General features: G+C 43.4%; 1 protein-coding gene across 3 annotated transcripts in view; it reads right to left on the reverse strand.

Annotated features, from left to right (window-relative positions):
* Positions 1-12,685, reverse strand: part of GNPTAB (N-acetylglucosamine-1-phosphate transferase subunits alpha and beta) — a 72,694-nt gene extending 60,009 nt beyond the window's left edge. Inside the window, exon 1 of one of the 3 annotated variants that reach the window (XM_060656607.3) lies at positions 12,291-12,685. In XM_060656607.3, coding sequence (XP_060512590.1) covers positions 12,291-12,407 — 117 coding nt within the window. In that variant the 5' untranslated portion in view covers positions 12,408-12,685. The remainder of the gene's footprint in view (positions 1-12,290) is intronic. The other 2 variants (XM_060656608.3, XM_060656606.3) reach the window with 2 other exon arrangements.
* Positions 12,686-16,353: the final 3,668 nt, after the last annotated feature.

Consider the following 16,353-nt stretch of genomic DNA (forward strand, 5'->3'; position numbering starts at 1 on the left):
ATTATTTGGGCATGTCATTGAGGGTGTTTCTGGATAAACTAACATTTGAATGAACAGACTGATTCAAATCAGTTGAATTTTATTTAGGCATCAGTTGAAGGCCTAAATAAAATTAAAAAGCTGAGTAAGAGAAAACTGCTTCTGACCTGTTTTGAGCTGAACGCCAGTCTTTTCCTGCCTTCGGATTCGAACTGAAACATCAGCTCTTCCTCAGTCTAACGCCTGCCAATTTTACGACTGGAATTATACTATCAGCTTTCCTGGTTTTCAAGCTTTTGGACTCAGACTAGAACTACACCATTGGCTCTCCTGGGTCTCTAGCCTTGCTAAATGCAGATCTTGGAGACTTGTCAGCCTCCACAATCCTGTGAGCCAATTCTAAATAATAAATCTATTTCCATACACACACAGACATACATCCTACTGATTCCGTTTCTCTGAAGAACCCTAATATAAGTACACATGTATATCATCTAAACCTATATACTTTCCATTAAGGTTGAATTTAGAAACTGATCACTGCAGGTGACCTTACTATATTTAGATACTAGGACAAAGTATTTCTGCACTCTACTTCTTGGTGCCAGGCTCTATTCTAGGAGCTGAGGATACAGTGGTAAATAAGACAGAAAGGTTGGATAAGACAGAAACCCTGTTCCCAGAGCTTACATTTTGGTGGAGAGAGATAAGACATTAAATATACAAATACACACACACTTTCAGACTAAGTACTATTTAAAAAAAGAAAAGGGGGACTATCATAAGGAACGAGCTGGTGAAAGAGGCTACTATAGGCTGGGTGGTAAGGAGGGCCCATCTGAGAAGGTGCTACTGAGCTGAGACCTGTAAGACAAGAAGGAGCCCGTCACATGATGGTCTGGAGGCAGTCCTCTCCAGGCTAATGGGACAATAACGCAAAGGTCCTAAGGCAGAAACAAATTTGATGGGTTTAGGGAATAAAAAGACAGTGAATACACCAGATCTAAGTCTAAACCTCAGAAAGGTCTGCCAAGTATCCATCTGATTTTTTGTGCCCTTACCACTGTCTTGAGAAGAACACACCTAGGCTGGCCCACTGGTCCCAGGAGGAGGAAGGAAAGTGGAGCAGAGCCCACCAAATCCAACCCAGATCAGCCAGCTCCCATTTGTCCTGCACATCAAGGGAATGTTCTTTTAAGCCAGGGGATCAGCAAAATTTTTTCTATAAAGGGCCAAATAATAATCATCTGCGTGGCCCCTACTTTCTTCAGGATGAATCCATATTCTTTCCCATCACTCAACAGGCAAGTCCTAACCTGGAGGCTACTGCCTCTCCAGCTTCAACTCCCAGTGTGCTGCAGCCCTTCAGAACTTCTTTTGTTCCTGCAAGATGATAATGCCTCTCAAACCAGTGCCTTTACACCGAGGGCATCTTTCGCTTTTGAAAAAGGGGGTCGGGGGAGTTCCCCTTTCTTCCCTCAGCCATCTCCTTCAACATCAAATTCAGATGTCACTCTTATGTCTGAGAAACACCCATTCCTATTTCTTCAACTTAATCTGTCTATCTGCTTGCCCATCTCCCTGTCTAGAGCGAGTTCCTCAAGAGTAGAAAGAAACTGAACCATCTTTGTGTCTCTAGTAAGCAGAAGAGTACCTGGCCCAGAGCAAACACTTCCATAAATCTCTGTCGAATAATCAGCTTCAAAAAATTTGGTTTTATCCAATTTGGAATTAATCACAGATAGAAATGAAGTTAATGGAACGAGGTAATGAAGGGGATGGGGAGGTATATCCAGTGGGAAAAATAAACTAGAACCTAAAAGAAGAAACAATTTTAGGAAGCAATTTTAAAGTGGGCAATATCCCTGCACAAGTGTGACTTAGTCTATAACATTTTTGAAAGATCACTTTTTTTTCCTGCTTAATTTAGTGCAAAGTATGAATCACACATAGGCTGACTAATCACCTGCTAAAGATACTGCATGTGGATCACAAGACTGGAACGGTCAATCTAAAGGACAATGAGAGATATTAAAAGATATGCATAACTCATCACTGCTACACTTGATAGTTACATTTTAGGAGGAACCAGAGTAATATGCATTATCGTAAAGCACAGCTGTATTAAATTAATGCACTTGCTCCCTCTGTTTTCATATTAACCATAATAAAGAAATTGTGAACCTTTCTGCTCTGTCCCTAAGGATTAATATACTCTTCAATGGGACCTTGGGCACCAGACCAGAAGGTAGGTCTCCCGCTGCTCTCTTCATTGAGCCTCGTGGCCAAGGGAAGAACAATCCTGGGATGGGACACGTGGCATTTACTGACCACCTTGTACCAGGCACTGTGCAAGGTGCCTGATAAACGTTAGGCATGTCATTTAAACCATCCTTCCTAAGGCTCGATCACAATCACTGAGCAAAAATAAAATTTTATAAGTATTCATTCAACAAAGCACCTATTCATTCTCGTAGCCTCTATAGATAGCATCTGGGAGAGATGAACTTGTCTACCTTGCTCACTTTTGTATCCCAACATGGCAGCAGAGTATCTGGCACATAATGCAACATAAAGACCAGACAATTTTGCCTCCTAAATCTCTCCAATCTGTCCACTTCTCTTAACATACCCTTCTACCAGCCTTGTCCAAGGCTCCTAAGTGCCCTGCAGCCATTCTTGCTCTCCCTCTAATCCGGGTTTTTCCACTTTGGCAGTATTGACATTTAGGACCTGAAAACACGTTGTTTGGGGGGCTATACTGTGCACTGCAAGAAGTTCAGCAGCATCCTTGGCCTCCACCCACTACATGCCAGTACATAATAACCTTGAATGGCATCTGACTGTTCTTAGAACACCCAAATCCTGAACACCTAATCTTCCCAAGTGTTGGGAAGAGGGTGCTACCAACTGTACCAGTGTTCCCCAGATCCTCGCTTTCTCTTGCTCTCTAACCTCCAGCTACTTGGGCCTCAATTCACCTTCTCAAACGTACCCCAACTTCAAGCCCTTCACATTGTTTCCAGGGCCTGAGCACTACTGATACTTGGGGCTGGATAATCTTTGTGGTGGGGCTGGCCTGTGCACTGTAGGATGTTTAACAGAATTTCTGGCCTCCACCCACTGAATGCCAGTAGCACCAACCCCACTCTACACCCCATCTGTGACAACCTAAAATGTCTCCAGACATTGCCAAATGCCTCTGGGGGCAAAATCGTCTCTGGCTAAGAACCGATGGCCTAGAACAGACCTGCCCACCTCTGTCCTCTGCCTCAGCAATTTTGACCCTTCAAAGTGGAGCTCAAATTGCATCGAGAAAGCCTCTCCTGACCCAGGAACCAGACTAGACACTGCTGGTCTCTCCCACAACACCCTCTCATGGTTATAGCCTTTCTCACAACTGTCATTAAGAAGCATTTAATGTCTGACTGTACAACCAGAATATAAACTGGTCCTCTGCTGGAATCTGTCTGCTCTGTTCACTCTCCATGCCCAGGGGCCCGGCACTGTGCTCAAAGAATTTACTGACTGAATGAATGAATGATTCTGGTGTTCTGCTGGGGCGCAGGGACTGCAAGATAAGAAAGGCAATGTCTTTGTGCTGAGGATGCTGAGTACAGAAATGGCAAATAGGTTTCATCTCCAGGGCAAACTTGATTGAGTTTTCAATCAATTGTAAGTTGAGAAAATCTAAGTTTCTTCTGAGGCACCAAAAGACCAGATGCCTCGTCCCAAAATGAAGAGTTGAAACAAGAGGCAGTTTCTGGAGGAGACGGTTGAAAACTTATCCAAATTGTGGTAGAAGGGTACAGGTTAGGAAGCTGCTGGCATTCTGCACTCCATTCCACCTTATCTAAAGAGGACAGGTGGAAAATCTTTCCATTCAAGATTCCATTCCAAGCAGGAAAAGGGCTCAGTGAGACCGCCAAGATAGCCCATTACAGATCCCTGCGATTGGGAGGATGCCACATCCAACTCACACCTGAGAAATGGAAGGGCTGGCCGGCTACCTGCACTGAGGGCAAGGAAGAGGTTGCTGCTATGCTGGAGCCAGCCCACCCTCCCTCACTTCGAGCTGACAGGGTTCAGGATATGCTACCCCCAAATATGGCACATTGGCTTATTGAGTATTTCAAGCTGAAGGGATCTGAGAAGCAGCAGGTGCAGGAAGGGTTTTCTGACCTTCCCCTGAAGCAGGTCATCAGACCCTCTGTGAGAAATGCCTTACCTACACCTGGAGGAAAGGAGCATCCTTATCTCGGAAGAACAAGCGATGCCAAAAGGAACCTGAACGAACAGGCCTCGTGTTTCCCCAGCCTACTACACTTAGCTCATACTCATTTCTCTCCTATCACGTTTTTCCCAAACTCTCCACTCTTCATCAAACCTGCAATAAAAATACTAAGCTTTAACTGCTTCTTTGGGTCTTTATTTCCTTATGAAGGCTCCTACAACATGTAATACTTATATTAAACAAACCTGTATGCTTTTCTCTTGATCAACCTGTCTTTAGTTACAGGGGCCCTAGCCAAGAACTTTAGAAGAGCAGAGGAAAAAGATAAATTCCTCCCCTACAAAGCAAAGCATGTGGGTTTCCATGCACCAGATGAGTGCCATGCACAAGAGAATACCTGCAGAGGGGCTCCTGGGTGGCTCAGTCAGTTAAGCGTCTGACTTCAGCTCAGGTCATGATCTCACAGTTCGTGGTTCGAGCCCCACGTCGGGCTCTGTGCTGGAAGCTTGGAGCCTGAAGCCTGCTTCAGATTCTGTGTTTCCCTCTCTCTCTGCCCCTCACCCACTCATGTTCTATCTACCCTTTCTCTCAAAAATAAATAAACATTTAAAAAATTAAAAAAAAAAAAAAAAAGAGAGAGAATACCTGCAGAGGGTCAACTTAGTTCAGGTCCAGGGCCCCCCAAAAGAAAAGGACACTGAGATGAGAGGCTTACGATGGCATCAGACTCCTAAGAACCAAGGAAGGCATAAGCAACCAGCCACAATGAAGACGCATTTGCTCTCATCAGAGTTAAAGCCAGTCATGGCTCTGAGGGTGTGGTCTCTGAAGGAGTGCGTTGAAAGCACTCAAGAGGGAACAAGTTTTGACACCTGGAAATTCCAGAGCTCTGGCACCTGTTTTGGAAGGACCTTCCTGCCCTCACTTCCTTTCCTTCTTCTAGGTGCTCCAACCTCTTAGGGTGCTGACCCCTAAGAGGGGCCAGAAACAGGCTATGGAGAAAGAGAAGCACCAGATGAGGAAAGAGAAAAGCATCCTCATCTGTGCCTCATCTTCCTTCCTCAATTGCAGACTTTCTGCCTAGAGCTTTCTGTCAAAGGGAGACAAAGCTGCCAGAGCCGGGGAGGTAAGAGGCTATGAATTCAGCAGACTCAAAGTTGCTGAAATGACATTATGTTTTATAACCTGAAGTGACCACAAGACTTTTGGTTACCTAGAGTGACAAGAGAAGGCTTAGGCCCACCCGAGTTTTCGCCCAGAAGCAGAGGCAGAACCAACCCTACAAGTTAATATAAAGGGCCAGCGGGAGACAAAAATGAAGATACTTGCTACACATCAGTTGTGCTCATTCAACATGACAACTGCTACACACCCATCTCGCAGTTGTGAGTTCAAGCCACACGTTGAGTTAGAGATTACCTTTAAAAAAATCAAATCTTTTTATTTTTTATTTATTTATTTTTTAATGTTTTTTATTTATTTTTGACAGAGAGAGAGAGAGAGAGAGAGAGAGAGAGAGAGAGACAGAGCATGAACGGGGGAGGGTCAGAGAGAGAGGGAGACATAGAATCCAAAGCAGGCTCCAGGCTCCAAGCCATCAGCACAGAGCCCGATGCGGGGCTCGAACTCACAGACCATGAGATCATGACCTGAGCCGAAGTCGGACGCTCAACTGACTGAGCCACCCAGGCGCCCCAAAAAAATCAAATCTTTTTAAAAAAGGGAAACAACTTTTACATCTTTTAGAAGAAGGTAAAGGGCTAAGAGCTATCATAGTCACAAGGTCAACATTAAATGCCCAGGAAAGGAAATGGGTTTTGGCTCGAGGCAGTGTCTAGGCCATCTGTTGCTCTGGCCCTTCGCTTGATAACAACCTCATGATTTCCCTCTGGGGAAGCCCCTCAGTTCACGTGGTTCATTTAAGGCTGACTATGCCACCCACAACCCTCACTCTGGGGGTGATTCAGATGGCTAACAAGGGCATAGCAAGGGCACTCATTCTGTGGCTGGGCAGGCCACCCTGGACCTAGCTGGCACTAACGAGAATGAAACCCTCTTTTTGCTAGGGTTACTCAACTAGCAGACTAGAAGCTGGAGTTGCTGGCAGCAATCTCCTCCCATATGGGCAGCACTAGCCTGAGAACTAAACCAACAAAGCTGGAGAACAGGGACATAAATGAGATTCCTGATGACATCATGTGAGTACTTCTATCCAACCCAACCTCTCTGTGAGGGGGGATGGGCAGAGAGAGGGAGGGAGACAGAGAATCCCAAGAAGTCTGCACACAGCGCAGATCATGACCTGGGACAAACCAAGAGCCAGATGCTTAACTGACTGAGCCAGCCAGGTGCCCCCAAAACTACCTTTTTTCTTTTTTTAATGTTTACGTATTCGAGAGAGAGAGAGAGGGGGAGAGAGCGTGCGCACATGAAGGGGGAGGGGCAGAGTGAGGGAGAGAGGGACACAGAATCTGAAGCAGGCTCCAGGCTGTAAGCTGTCAGCACAGAGCCCAATGTGGGGCTTGAACTCACAAATCGTGAGATCATGACCTGAGCCTAAGTCTGATGCTTAACTGACTAAGCCACCCAGGCGCCCCTACCTTTTTCTTAAGGCAGGTCTGAGTCGGATTCTGTCTGAAGTGCTGCTAACAAACACCTGCAGCAATTTTAAACCACTAATAGCTCAAAAGGAAAGAGTTTGCCTCCTTGTAAAAAATTTCACCTTCCTCTAGGACGTTTCAACCCATAGTTTTCTTCCTTTCCTCTGATTTTCTAAGCAAATACTGTGTATCTATTCAGGCATTCAATCGCTCACTTCCTTGTACTGTTACTCATATATACAGCATGGCCTCACCTCAACTAGACAAAGATGGCCAAAGATGAGCTATAATTCTTTGTATCTTTTCTAGAACCTTTCACCATACAAAGTACAATCAGACCAATTGTGTCTGAGAAATCAAAGGTAGCTAGAGACAGTCTGAACATCAGGGTAGAAATCTTATCTTTATTGTAAATAAATGAGTTTGAAGGGACGTTTGTTAAGCTCACCCCAATTAATTCATCCATCCATCCATCCATCTATCATCAAGTATTTAGTTGGCACCAACTGGGTACCAAGCACTTCCTAGGTACAAAGAATATAGAGGGACTAAGAAAAGGTCCCTGCTTTGACAGCAGGACTGTGTATCTTTCCCAAATCCCACAAAAGAAAGAGACGATTTAAAAGGGCTCTATGTGGCCAAGGCATTTTCTCTGTAGTGCCAACTACGTTACATTATAGTTCATGCTTTCTCATGGGAAGCACTCTATAAATGTATATTCATAGAACATTAAAACTAAAATGGGGGGTCTTAGAAATTTTGATATTTTAAGACATTATTTTTAACAATGAAAGCTTTCCCCACCCCAAAACAAATCCACAGGAGATAAGATAACAAATAAGAGTGGCTGCCGCCAGCCCAGGAGGCATCTAGAAGTAGTAACAAAGCAGGGGAAGTAACAAAGCACTTAGGTCATAGTTTATCCAGGAGCTAGAGTCTCCCAATTCTCAGGCCAGATCCCTTTGACTCCACCTATTTGTTGCCTTTGGCAAAGAAAGAACACACTCAAAATATACGTCTAATGAGTGAACTAATCAAATACAAGCATGGTAACTAATTTCTTTCTTGAAATGGAGCCAGGATGAGAAACTGGTCATAGCAGCTGAGCATGACTTTGTCTGGACCCAGTTTTCAACCTTCTTTTTCGCTGAACAGTAACATCTCACTAATCCAAAATGGCAGGAAGGCAGACAAGCCAAAGGGAACAAGCAGGCCAGGGGAAAACTACCCACTACAGGTAGATTCCATCTGAATCTGCTTCCTCATGAAAGTTAATTTTGGGGTATTTACTTGTTTCCATAAGGAAACAAGGAAGTGGTATATTTCATATACACACAAACCATACACACACATGCAGATACACACATACACACCCAACAGTGATTTACAAGCTTCTATTCGCAATCCTGAAATCCAAAAAGTTCTCAAAAATTGAAGACCTTTTTGTACCTTACTTGGCAACAAAATCTGATCTGAGCTGAACTCGTTTGGTGGCAAAACTTGGCCTAAACTGACCTGAAGCTATTTATAGTCTTTATTGTCCTGAGTGAGATTACTCCTATGTTCACTGTAAAAGATACTAATGTTTAATTATAAGGTTAATTCAGTAGAATTTTCAGATATGGAATTGTGGATTTGTATATAAATGGTTCAACAAATAATGATGGCCCTGAAATAATAAAATTTTACCTCAAAAGCACATGTTTTAAACTCTATGTAGTAGCAACCAACAGAGGACAAATATTTAAAATCAGAAGTTGCTGAGCAAAAAATGATCTTCAGAGCATAGTAATCTAATCTAGTGTCCTCATTTATAGATAAGGAAACTGAGGCTCCCAGAGCCTCATGATTTGTTCAATCAACTAATTTACAACAGACAAGCTCCTATCTGCTACCCTCACCCCAAGGCAGTGCACTGCGGTGGTTATTAGTCCCCATCCTGAGGGCTCTCCCTGTGCATTTGGATCTAGCTCTGCTTTTGTTTGATCAGAGTTCCCAAGAGTTCTCTAAAGAGTACCTGGCTCAACTTAAAGGGAAAAATTTTTAAATACTGTTATGTGTTAATACCTCCCTCCCTCAATTACATTTTCCTTCCTCAAAATTTGGATGAGTGTACAAATGGCTTATCAAAAGGTAGCAGCCAATACCACTTCTACCAAGAGGTGGGAGAAAGATATTAATGAATTCACAATTAACAAGGACCATCTTAGTCCTTTTATCCACTGCAATTAGCAAAGTTATTAACAAGTTGGTAACATTAACTGTATGATGGTAATATTCTATTTCAAGGGCTTATTTCAAAATAGTTGATATTTTAAATATTTTAAATATTTTGAAACGGCATAAAATAGTTGATGAGAATAATAACAGTAACAATACTTACTACCATTTTTTTTTTTAATGTCTATTGATTATTTTTGAGAGAGAGAGAGACAGACAGACAGAAAGAAAGGGAGACACAGAATCCGAGGCAGGCTCCAAGCTCTGAGCTGTCAGCACAGAGCCCAACGGCACACTTGAACTGCAAGATCATGACCTGAGCCAAAGTCAGACACTTAATCGACTGAGCCAACCAGGTACCCCCAATACTTATTACTCCCATTTAAAGAAAGTCTGCAATTACTAGGAACCTCAAGCAGTACCTTACATAAGAAGCCTTACTTAATCCTATCAACCTTGCAAGGAAGGTATTCTTATCTCTCAAAGATAAGGAAGCTGAAGTTCAAAAAGGCTCAGTATCTTTTCCAAGATCATACAAAAGGACAGCTCAGACTGAAAGACCAGGAAGAGTAGTACAAGCTCTGGAACCATATAGTGCCTTGATTTAAAGTCCAGCTCTGCTATGAACTAGCTGGAGTAATCTGTGCAAGTGCTTCACTCTCATCACCTATAAAATGCGCATTATAATATTACCCATATCTCAGGGGTGATGTCATGAAGATTAAATGAGTTAACTAACATATGTAAAGCAGTTAAGAGAGCACCTAGTATCTGGTAAGCCCTATCTACTAGCTATCATCATGATCATTAATACAAGCACTAGCGTTCAAACCCTGACCTGCCCAGATCCATGGCTTTCTTTTCCACTATGCTGCAAAAATTGTACTACAGGGTTATCTGGCAGGCTCAGTCGGTAGACCACACAACTCTTGATCTCAGGGTTGTGAGTTCGAGCCTCACATTGGGTGTAGAAATCACTTAAAAACAAAATCTTTAAAAGAAAGAAACTATATTACAGGCAATATATTAGTGGCATTAGACCAGCTGTCTCCACCTCCCATGCCTATTCTTCGCCTCTTATTTCTTTCGTCCATTCCAAACTCTAAGGTTGGTGACCATTTCAAAGCTGACAAGCGTCTTTCTTTTGGTAAATAAATAACCATGTGTGGAATACAGAAAATGAAAAATTCTAACAGCTGATGCCTTTAAGTCACCTTCACACTCCAGGGGTGTTAGTAAATAGCTAACTTAAAATTACTCGGGGCCAAAAAAAATCTTCTATCAAGAATAAGACAACTATGCATAGATATATTCACTGTATTAAGTTGCAACATATGGAACAAAGATAAAACAGCAGGTGGTATAATAATTAGGTATATATTCCACACTTACAAGTCTGGGGCACTTTCTCACCCTTACTTGTTAAGACTTATTTTAATTTAATCTGGAAAGTTCGCTAGAACAAGAACTACTTAAAAGTGTACACTTGAAATCATGCCACATAATTAAATCATTCACTCATTACACAAATATTTAGACTGCATATTCCGGCAGTACCTGGCACAGGTACTCTGCATCAGGATTACAGTATTTCAACAGACAGCACCTTCTCTTAAGAAGTTTACAATCCGGGGCGCCTGGGCGGCTCGGTCGGTTAAGCGTCCGACTTCAGCTCAGGTCATGATCTCGCGGTTCGTGAGTTCGAGCTCCAAGTCGGGCTCTGTGCTGACAGCTCAGAGCCTGGAGCCTGTTTCAGACTCTGTGTCTCCCTCTCTCTCTCTCTCTCTCTCTCTCTCTCTCTCTGACCCTCCCCCGTTCATGCTCTGTCTCTCTGTGTCTCAAAAATAAATAAACGTTAAAATTAAAAAAAAAAAAAAAAAAAAAAGAAGTTTACAATCCAGCATGCGTACAGACCTTAAGCAAATGTAGACTGTGGTATTTCTAAAAACCGTTCTCTTAATTTTAAAATCTTCTGCAACCTCCTACCCAAAAAGGGGGGGGGGGGGAAGCAGGGAATAAATATTAAAACAAGGAAACAGATTTTTAACAATTTGAAAATACAACTTTTCTCTGAGTTGCTATACTTATTTTTAAACATGTTCTCTAAAATCATATGCATGTGCTCTTCCAGTTCTGACCTAACCAGTCTCTGTACACTTGTTTATGATGAATACCAAATTAGACTGTCAGTAATGTAACCATCCAACCTAAACCAAAGGGTTGTTTCATTCAAGAAAATATTTCATCTACATATCCAGAGAGGCACAAAATCTATTAAACTTGGGTGTTTCCATCTCCCAAACCTGTTGTGTGGACCCTCTAAAGAATTTACAGCGTCTAACTGAACTATTTTATTGCACATTACCTAAGGGCAGATCAAGAAAGGCCTGGCTTGTGTGATTCCTATTTGGAGTCTAAATTATTAGCATATCCCATGACCCAAGGGCTTGTGTTGGCTCCCAAGAGACTGGGTGCTGGAGTTTAAGACAGGGCTTCCAGGTCAATTGAAGGGGCCCCAGCCTCCAGCTGATCTCAGGATAGGGAAGAATGTCTGAGGCTGCCAAGAGATCTCTCACATCCGTGTGTGCACATCTACCAGTAGAGCCTCTACAGGCTAACTGGTGATGTCCCCAATAACAGAGCAAAAGTGCAAAAAAAAAAAAAAAAAAATCCCTTTCACAAGTAAGTCTTTAAATTTGGGGCCACTACCCTGTCCTCACTGCAAATTCACGTGCAAAGAAACACACACCCCTTGAAGAAAGTTATGAAATCCGGAAAGAAACGAGATTAAGAAGACAAAGTGCCTTTGTCAAAAGTGAAAAGATTAGAAGGGTGACTGCAGAGGAGAAAAACTGTAGGAGGGGCAGGGAATGAGAATTTTGGAGAATTCAGGAATAGACAAAGACACCGACTCTGGGTCCCGGGAGGGGGCTTCGGGGAGGACGACAAGGCCCGAGCGAAAAAATCAAATAACTTGGGGGCCCCGAAGAAAGCACCTGGAGGGCACAGGAATCGGTAGAACGAGCCCCTATCCCCCAAACCCTGAGGCGGACGAGATCTGGATCCCAGATGCTGAAACTGGAGCTCGGGGAGATCTGAGTTCTAGGAGCCTCCGGGGGAAAAGTCAGGCTATGGGACATGTCCCCAGAGCTGCAGGGAGGATGGGGAGGCAAAAGGCAAGCGCGCCTGGGCTCGGAGCGCCCCGGGGTCGTGCGGGTCCAAGCCGCCCCGGCCCGGGCTCCCGCGCCGCTACTCACCTCTCCGAATTGGAAGGCGGAGACGATGGTGACAACGACGCCCACGAAACAGACGTAGAGCCCATACCTGTGGGACAGGCAGGTATAGGTCTGTCTCTGTAAGAGCTTGAGCAGCATCACCCCGGCAGCCGCCACGCCACGCCACGCCACGCCCGGAGCAGCCACAGCCGCCGCCGCCTCAGCGAGCCGCCATTCAGCGGCCCCAGCCCGGCCGCCACGCTCAGGTCACAAGGGGCGGCCGCCACGCATTGCTGCTCCGGGGATCGACGCCCGCTCGGCTCCGCGCCGCGGCCGCCGCTTCCGGGAGCCGGGAGCCCACGCCCTCGGCGCGGCGGAGGCGGACCCGCGGCCCGCGAGGCGGCCAGCGCCGCCCCGGTCTGACCCGGCGAGAGGCAAAGGCGGAGGTGGCGGCAGCGGAGGCGGCGGCGGGGCGGCCAGCGCCACCTGGCGGGCGGAGGGGCGGAGGGCGGGCGAGGGCCCCTCCCGTCCGCGCGTGCGCAGCGGGCTCTCCGCAGGCTGGGTTGGGCTGTCAACCGAGAGCAATCCCTGCAAGATCGGTGTGCCACAGAAGGCGTTATGAGTGCTTGTGTACACAAACCCCTTTCTGCATTTACAATAATTGGGAAACTTATGGTAAATAATTTTTACAGCGTTAAGAGGAGATGCTGTATTGGGCTCCTTTCCCCTGTCTCCTTAACTGTATTGTTTGAAAGAGGAAACCTTTGGGCTAAATGTGCCCAAACCCAAATTCAATTCATTCATGTATTCACTGAGTGTGTAGTGAGTGTCCCGTGCCTGGCAAGTGCCTGGTGTCGGGTATTCAAAAAAATGAAGTAGACCGGGCCGCTGTTGCCGGAGAGTCTGGCTGGGGAGATAAACACGCAAACCACTGACTACAAAAAAGTCAAGATAGAAATCGTGCAAAGTTATAGCAGGGGAACCAGGGCAGTGGTGGTCAATTAATCATGCTTTGGCACCAGGCGATTTCCAAGAGGGCCTCCCCTCGGTACCTCTTATTTGAGAGAGATTTTTCTTTTCTCCCAGTATACTCTGATTAATATGATTTTTGTCTTGATCTAGTCACCCTGGAAAACAGTGCACTCAGCCAATGTTGCCATCATTTATAGCATTTTTAGAATTATCTTCAGAACTAGCTTAAGGAAACATTCAAAATATGCACTTAACTGAATGGTCGATGGAATGAACAGACTTGCAAAAGGGTTACCCTCACTCCAATCCAAGGTAAGGCTTTTATACTTTTTAGTCAATTCTTTTAATCCTGCTTTAGGAAAAGTTGATAGATATATATATATATAACATATTTATATATATATATATAACATATTTATATATATATATAACATATTTATATATATGTTATATATATATATATAAATATGTTATATATATGTATATTTATATACATAAATAATATATATGTATATATACATATGCAAAAATATGTATATATTTTTTCATATATACATGACAAAAATTATGGCAGTTGTGTGAGACACATAGTTCTGAGGTCTTTTCAAGAGTGGGAAAAGGTATAAAACCATCTAGCATTCAACAGGATTCTGTTAAGGTGTTTGTTTCCACAATGGTGATGGCCAACGTTTACTTAGAATCCACTGTAAGCAGGGTTCAGCTAATCCTCACAACAACCTTATGAAGGACATAGCATTATCATCCCCCATTCTACAGATGAAGAAATTGAGGTACATGAAATGAAATAACTGGCTAACATCACACAACCAGTAAATGACAGGTTGAGATTTGAATAGTATACTTAGGCTGGAAAACAGGGCTAGGAGTAGTGGGAGGTGAGTCCTGCAAGTGCAAGGTCAGACAGATTCTGTCTTCATTTAAAATTGACATTTTGTTTTTGGTGGATATTTTGCGTTAATTTTGATCTTTTTAAATACAGTATTAAATATTTCATCTTGCTTAGTGAATGTTTGGCTTTCCCTTACATTTTGCGCTGAAAGCAAGTGTCTCACTCTCTTAGTCCCAGCCCCTAGCCTTGGCCCTACCTAGAAGTCATGGGTCTAAGGAAGTTTGTTTTGATGCATGCTTTTTTTTTCCCCCCTATCTCTTTATGCTCCAACCAGAGAGCCTCAGGGGTGTCAGAAGTATTGTCAAAGTCCTTTCTTCTAGAGAACTCACTCTTGCTTGCTCTCTCTTTCCGGAGCCAGTATCATTGAACTTGAGTAAAATAAGTGTTGGTATAAAATGGTACATCTCTAGTACCTACCTTATAGAGATATTAGGGAGATTAAATAAAATGCATGAAAGCACTTAAGTGCCTGGGACATTTTAAGTTTAGAAAAGAAATAAAAGTTAAGAAAAAGTTATAAAGTAAGAAAAGTTAGGAAAAGAATATTTAGCTTTGTTCTAATTAAGCAATGGCTTTTCAGCAGGAGAATGATCTAATTAAATATGCTCTTCCAGAAAATTAATCTAGCAGTATGAAATTTGTGGAAACGATTTTAAACTATCAGCATCTGAGCAGTGGAAAAATTACGCAGTGGCATCTCATTTATCGCAAAATCTCTTATCTGTCAACCTAAAATAGCCAGAAAAAACAAGAAAACCATAAGACTGCCAGGAACCCACTGAAATCCATGAGTTTTCCTTTTAAGCGAACCCCTCAGTCCTCTCAAAATCTAATAAATGTGGTTCTCAGAGATCTTGTTGTCTGGGTTCTCAGTCCCTGGCAGATTGATGTGGGGTGGGAGGGGGTGAGGCGGAATTAAGATATCTGTTTCCTGTTCTTCTCCCAAGCAAGAAGTAACTTTAACAGATGATATTTAAAGTTAACAGAGTTAAGAAGAGAAAAAATATTTTTTTAAAAAGTCAAATTGATTCAAAAAGTATAACCACCTTGGGGCCAATAACATAAATAGAGGCAAGAACAGAGAGATATAGTGGAGGCACCAGTATCTCCCAGAGAGTAGGATAATGGGTGATACAGTGGTGAACCCAGTCTTTGAGAAAAGTTCAAGAAATGTTTTGTGTTCATTTATTCATCATTTATCAATGAACACTCTGCTCTGGACATGTAACCAGGCCCTGAGGGTACCTACTAGATACCTATAGGTCTTTCCTGGATTTTACACTCTAGAAGGACAAATAGGTATTAAGTTAGTATTGTGAGGGGAGCTGACTTAGCTTGGAAGATCAGGGAACGCTTCCTGGAGGAGATGCTGACACCAAAGCTTGAGGACTAAAGGTGAGAGGCAAAATTGGCACGTTGAAGGCTCTAATCTAAAGCAGGAGGGGCTGGAGAGGTTGGCAGGGACAGGAGGGCCATAGTAAGAAAAAAGGACTTAACCTTAACATGAACAAAGAATTTTGAACAAAATAAAAACTGCAAAGTGACATGATCAGGTAAGAATTTTAAGAATCATAACTGTGGTGTTGAAAATGTACTGGAGGTGACCCAAGGAGCTGAAATGGGACCAGGGGGAGTAGAGTTATCAGATAAAATACAGGATAACTTTGCTCTCCTGATCTTCATTCCCACCCCTCACCCCACGAGAGGAGGAATGTACCTGACTGGTGAGGCTGAAAGGAATTGAACCAGTCTGCCAGAGACAAGAGTTCTGATCCACTATCTGCCCAGCATAGGAGTATGTGTGCCAGGACCTGAGCAAGAACCTAGGAACTCGGTCTCATTCAAGAACGAAATATTGGTTGCCCACTTGTCTGCAAACGGAAAACAACATTGTCCAATTAACTTTATCAGTACTAAAGCTAACACTTTGGTCTCTAGCTGTCTGTTTCTTGCACAGCTTTCTCAATTGGTTCAAAATTCAAGAGACAGGGAAGAATGCTTTTACATATTGGGCCCTAAAACACCAACCATCCTTGCGTGAGTCTCCTTTGGCTTGGCCTTGATGAAAAATGAACAATAAAAGGAAAGAGTCTTGTACAAAGAGGAACCTCCTGCCCTGGGCCTACAAAACATACGTGTCGTATATAAAGATGGTGTACTTAGAAGGCCTTACCTTGAGCTGATAAGAATATTGAACCTAAACAAAGAGCTTTAACTAGCAGA

Source organism: Panthera onca, chromosome B4, assembly GCF_046562875.1.
Source record: "Panthera onca isolate mPanOnc1 chromosome B4, mPanOnc1 haplotype 2, whole genome shotgun sequence".
NCBI lineage: Eukaryota > Metazoa > Chordata > Mammalia > Carnivora > Felidae > Panthera > Panthera onca.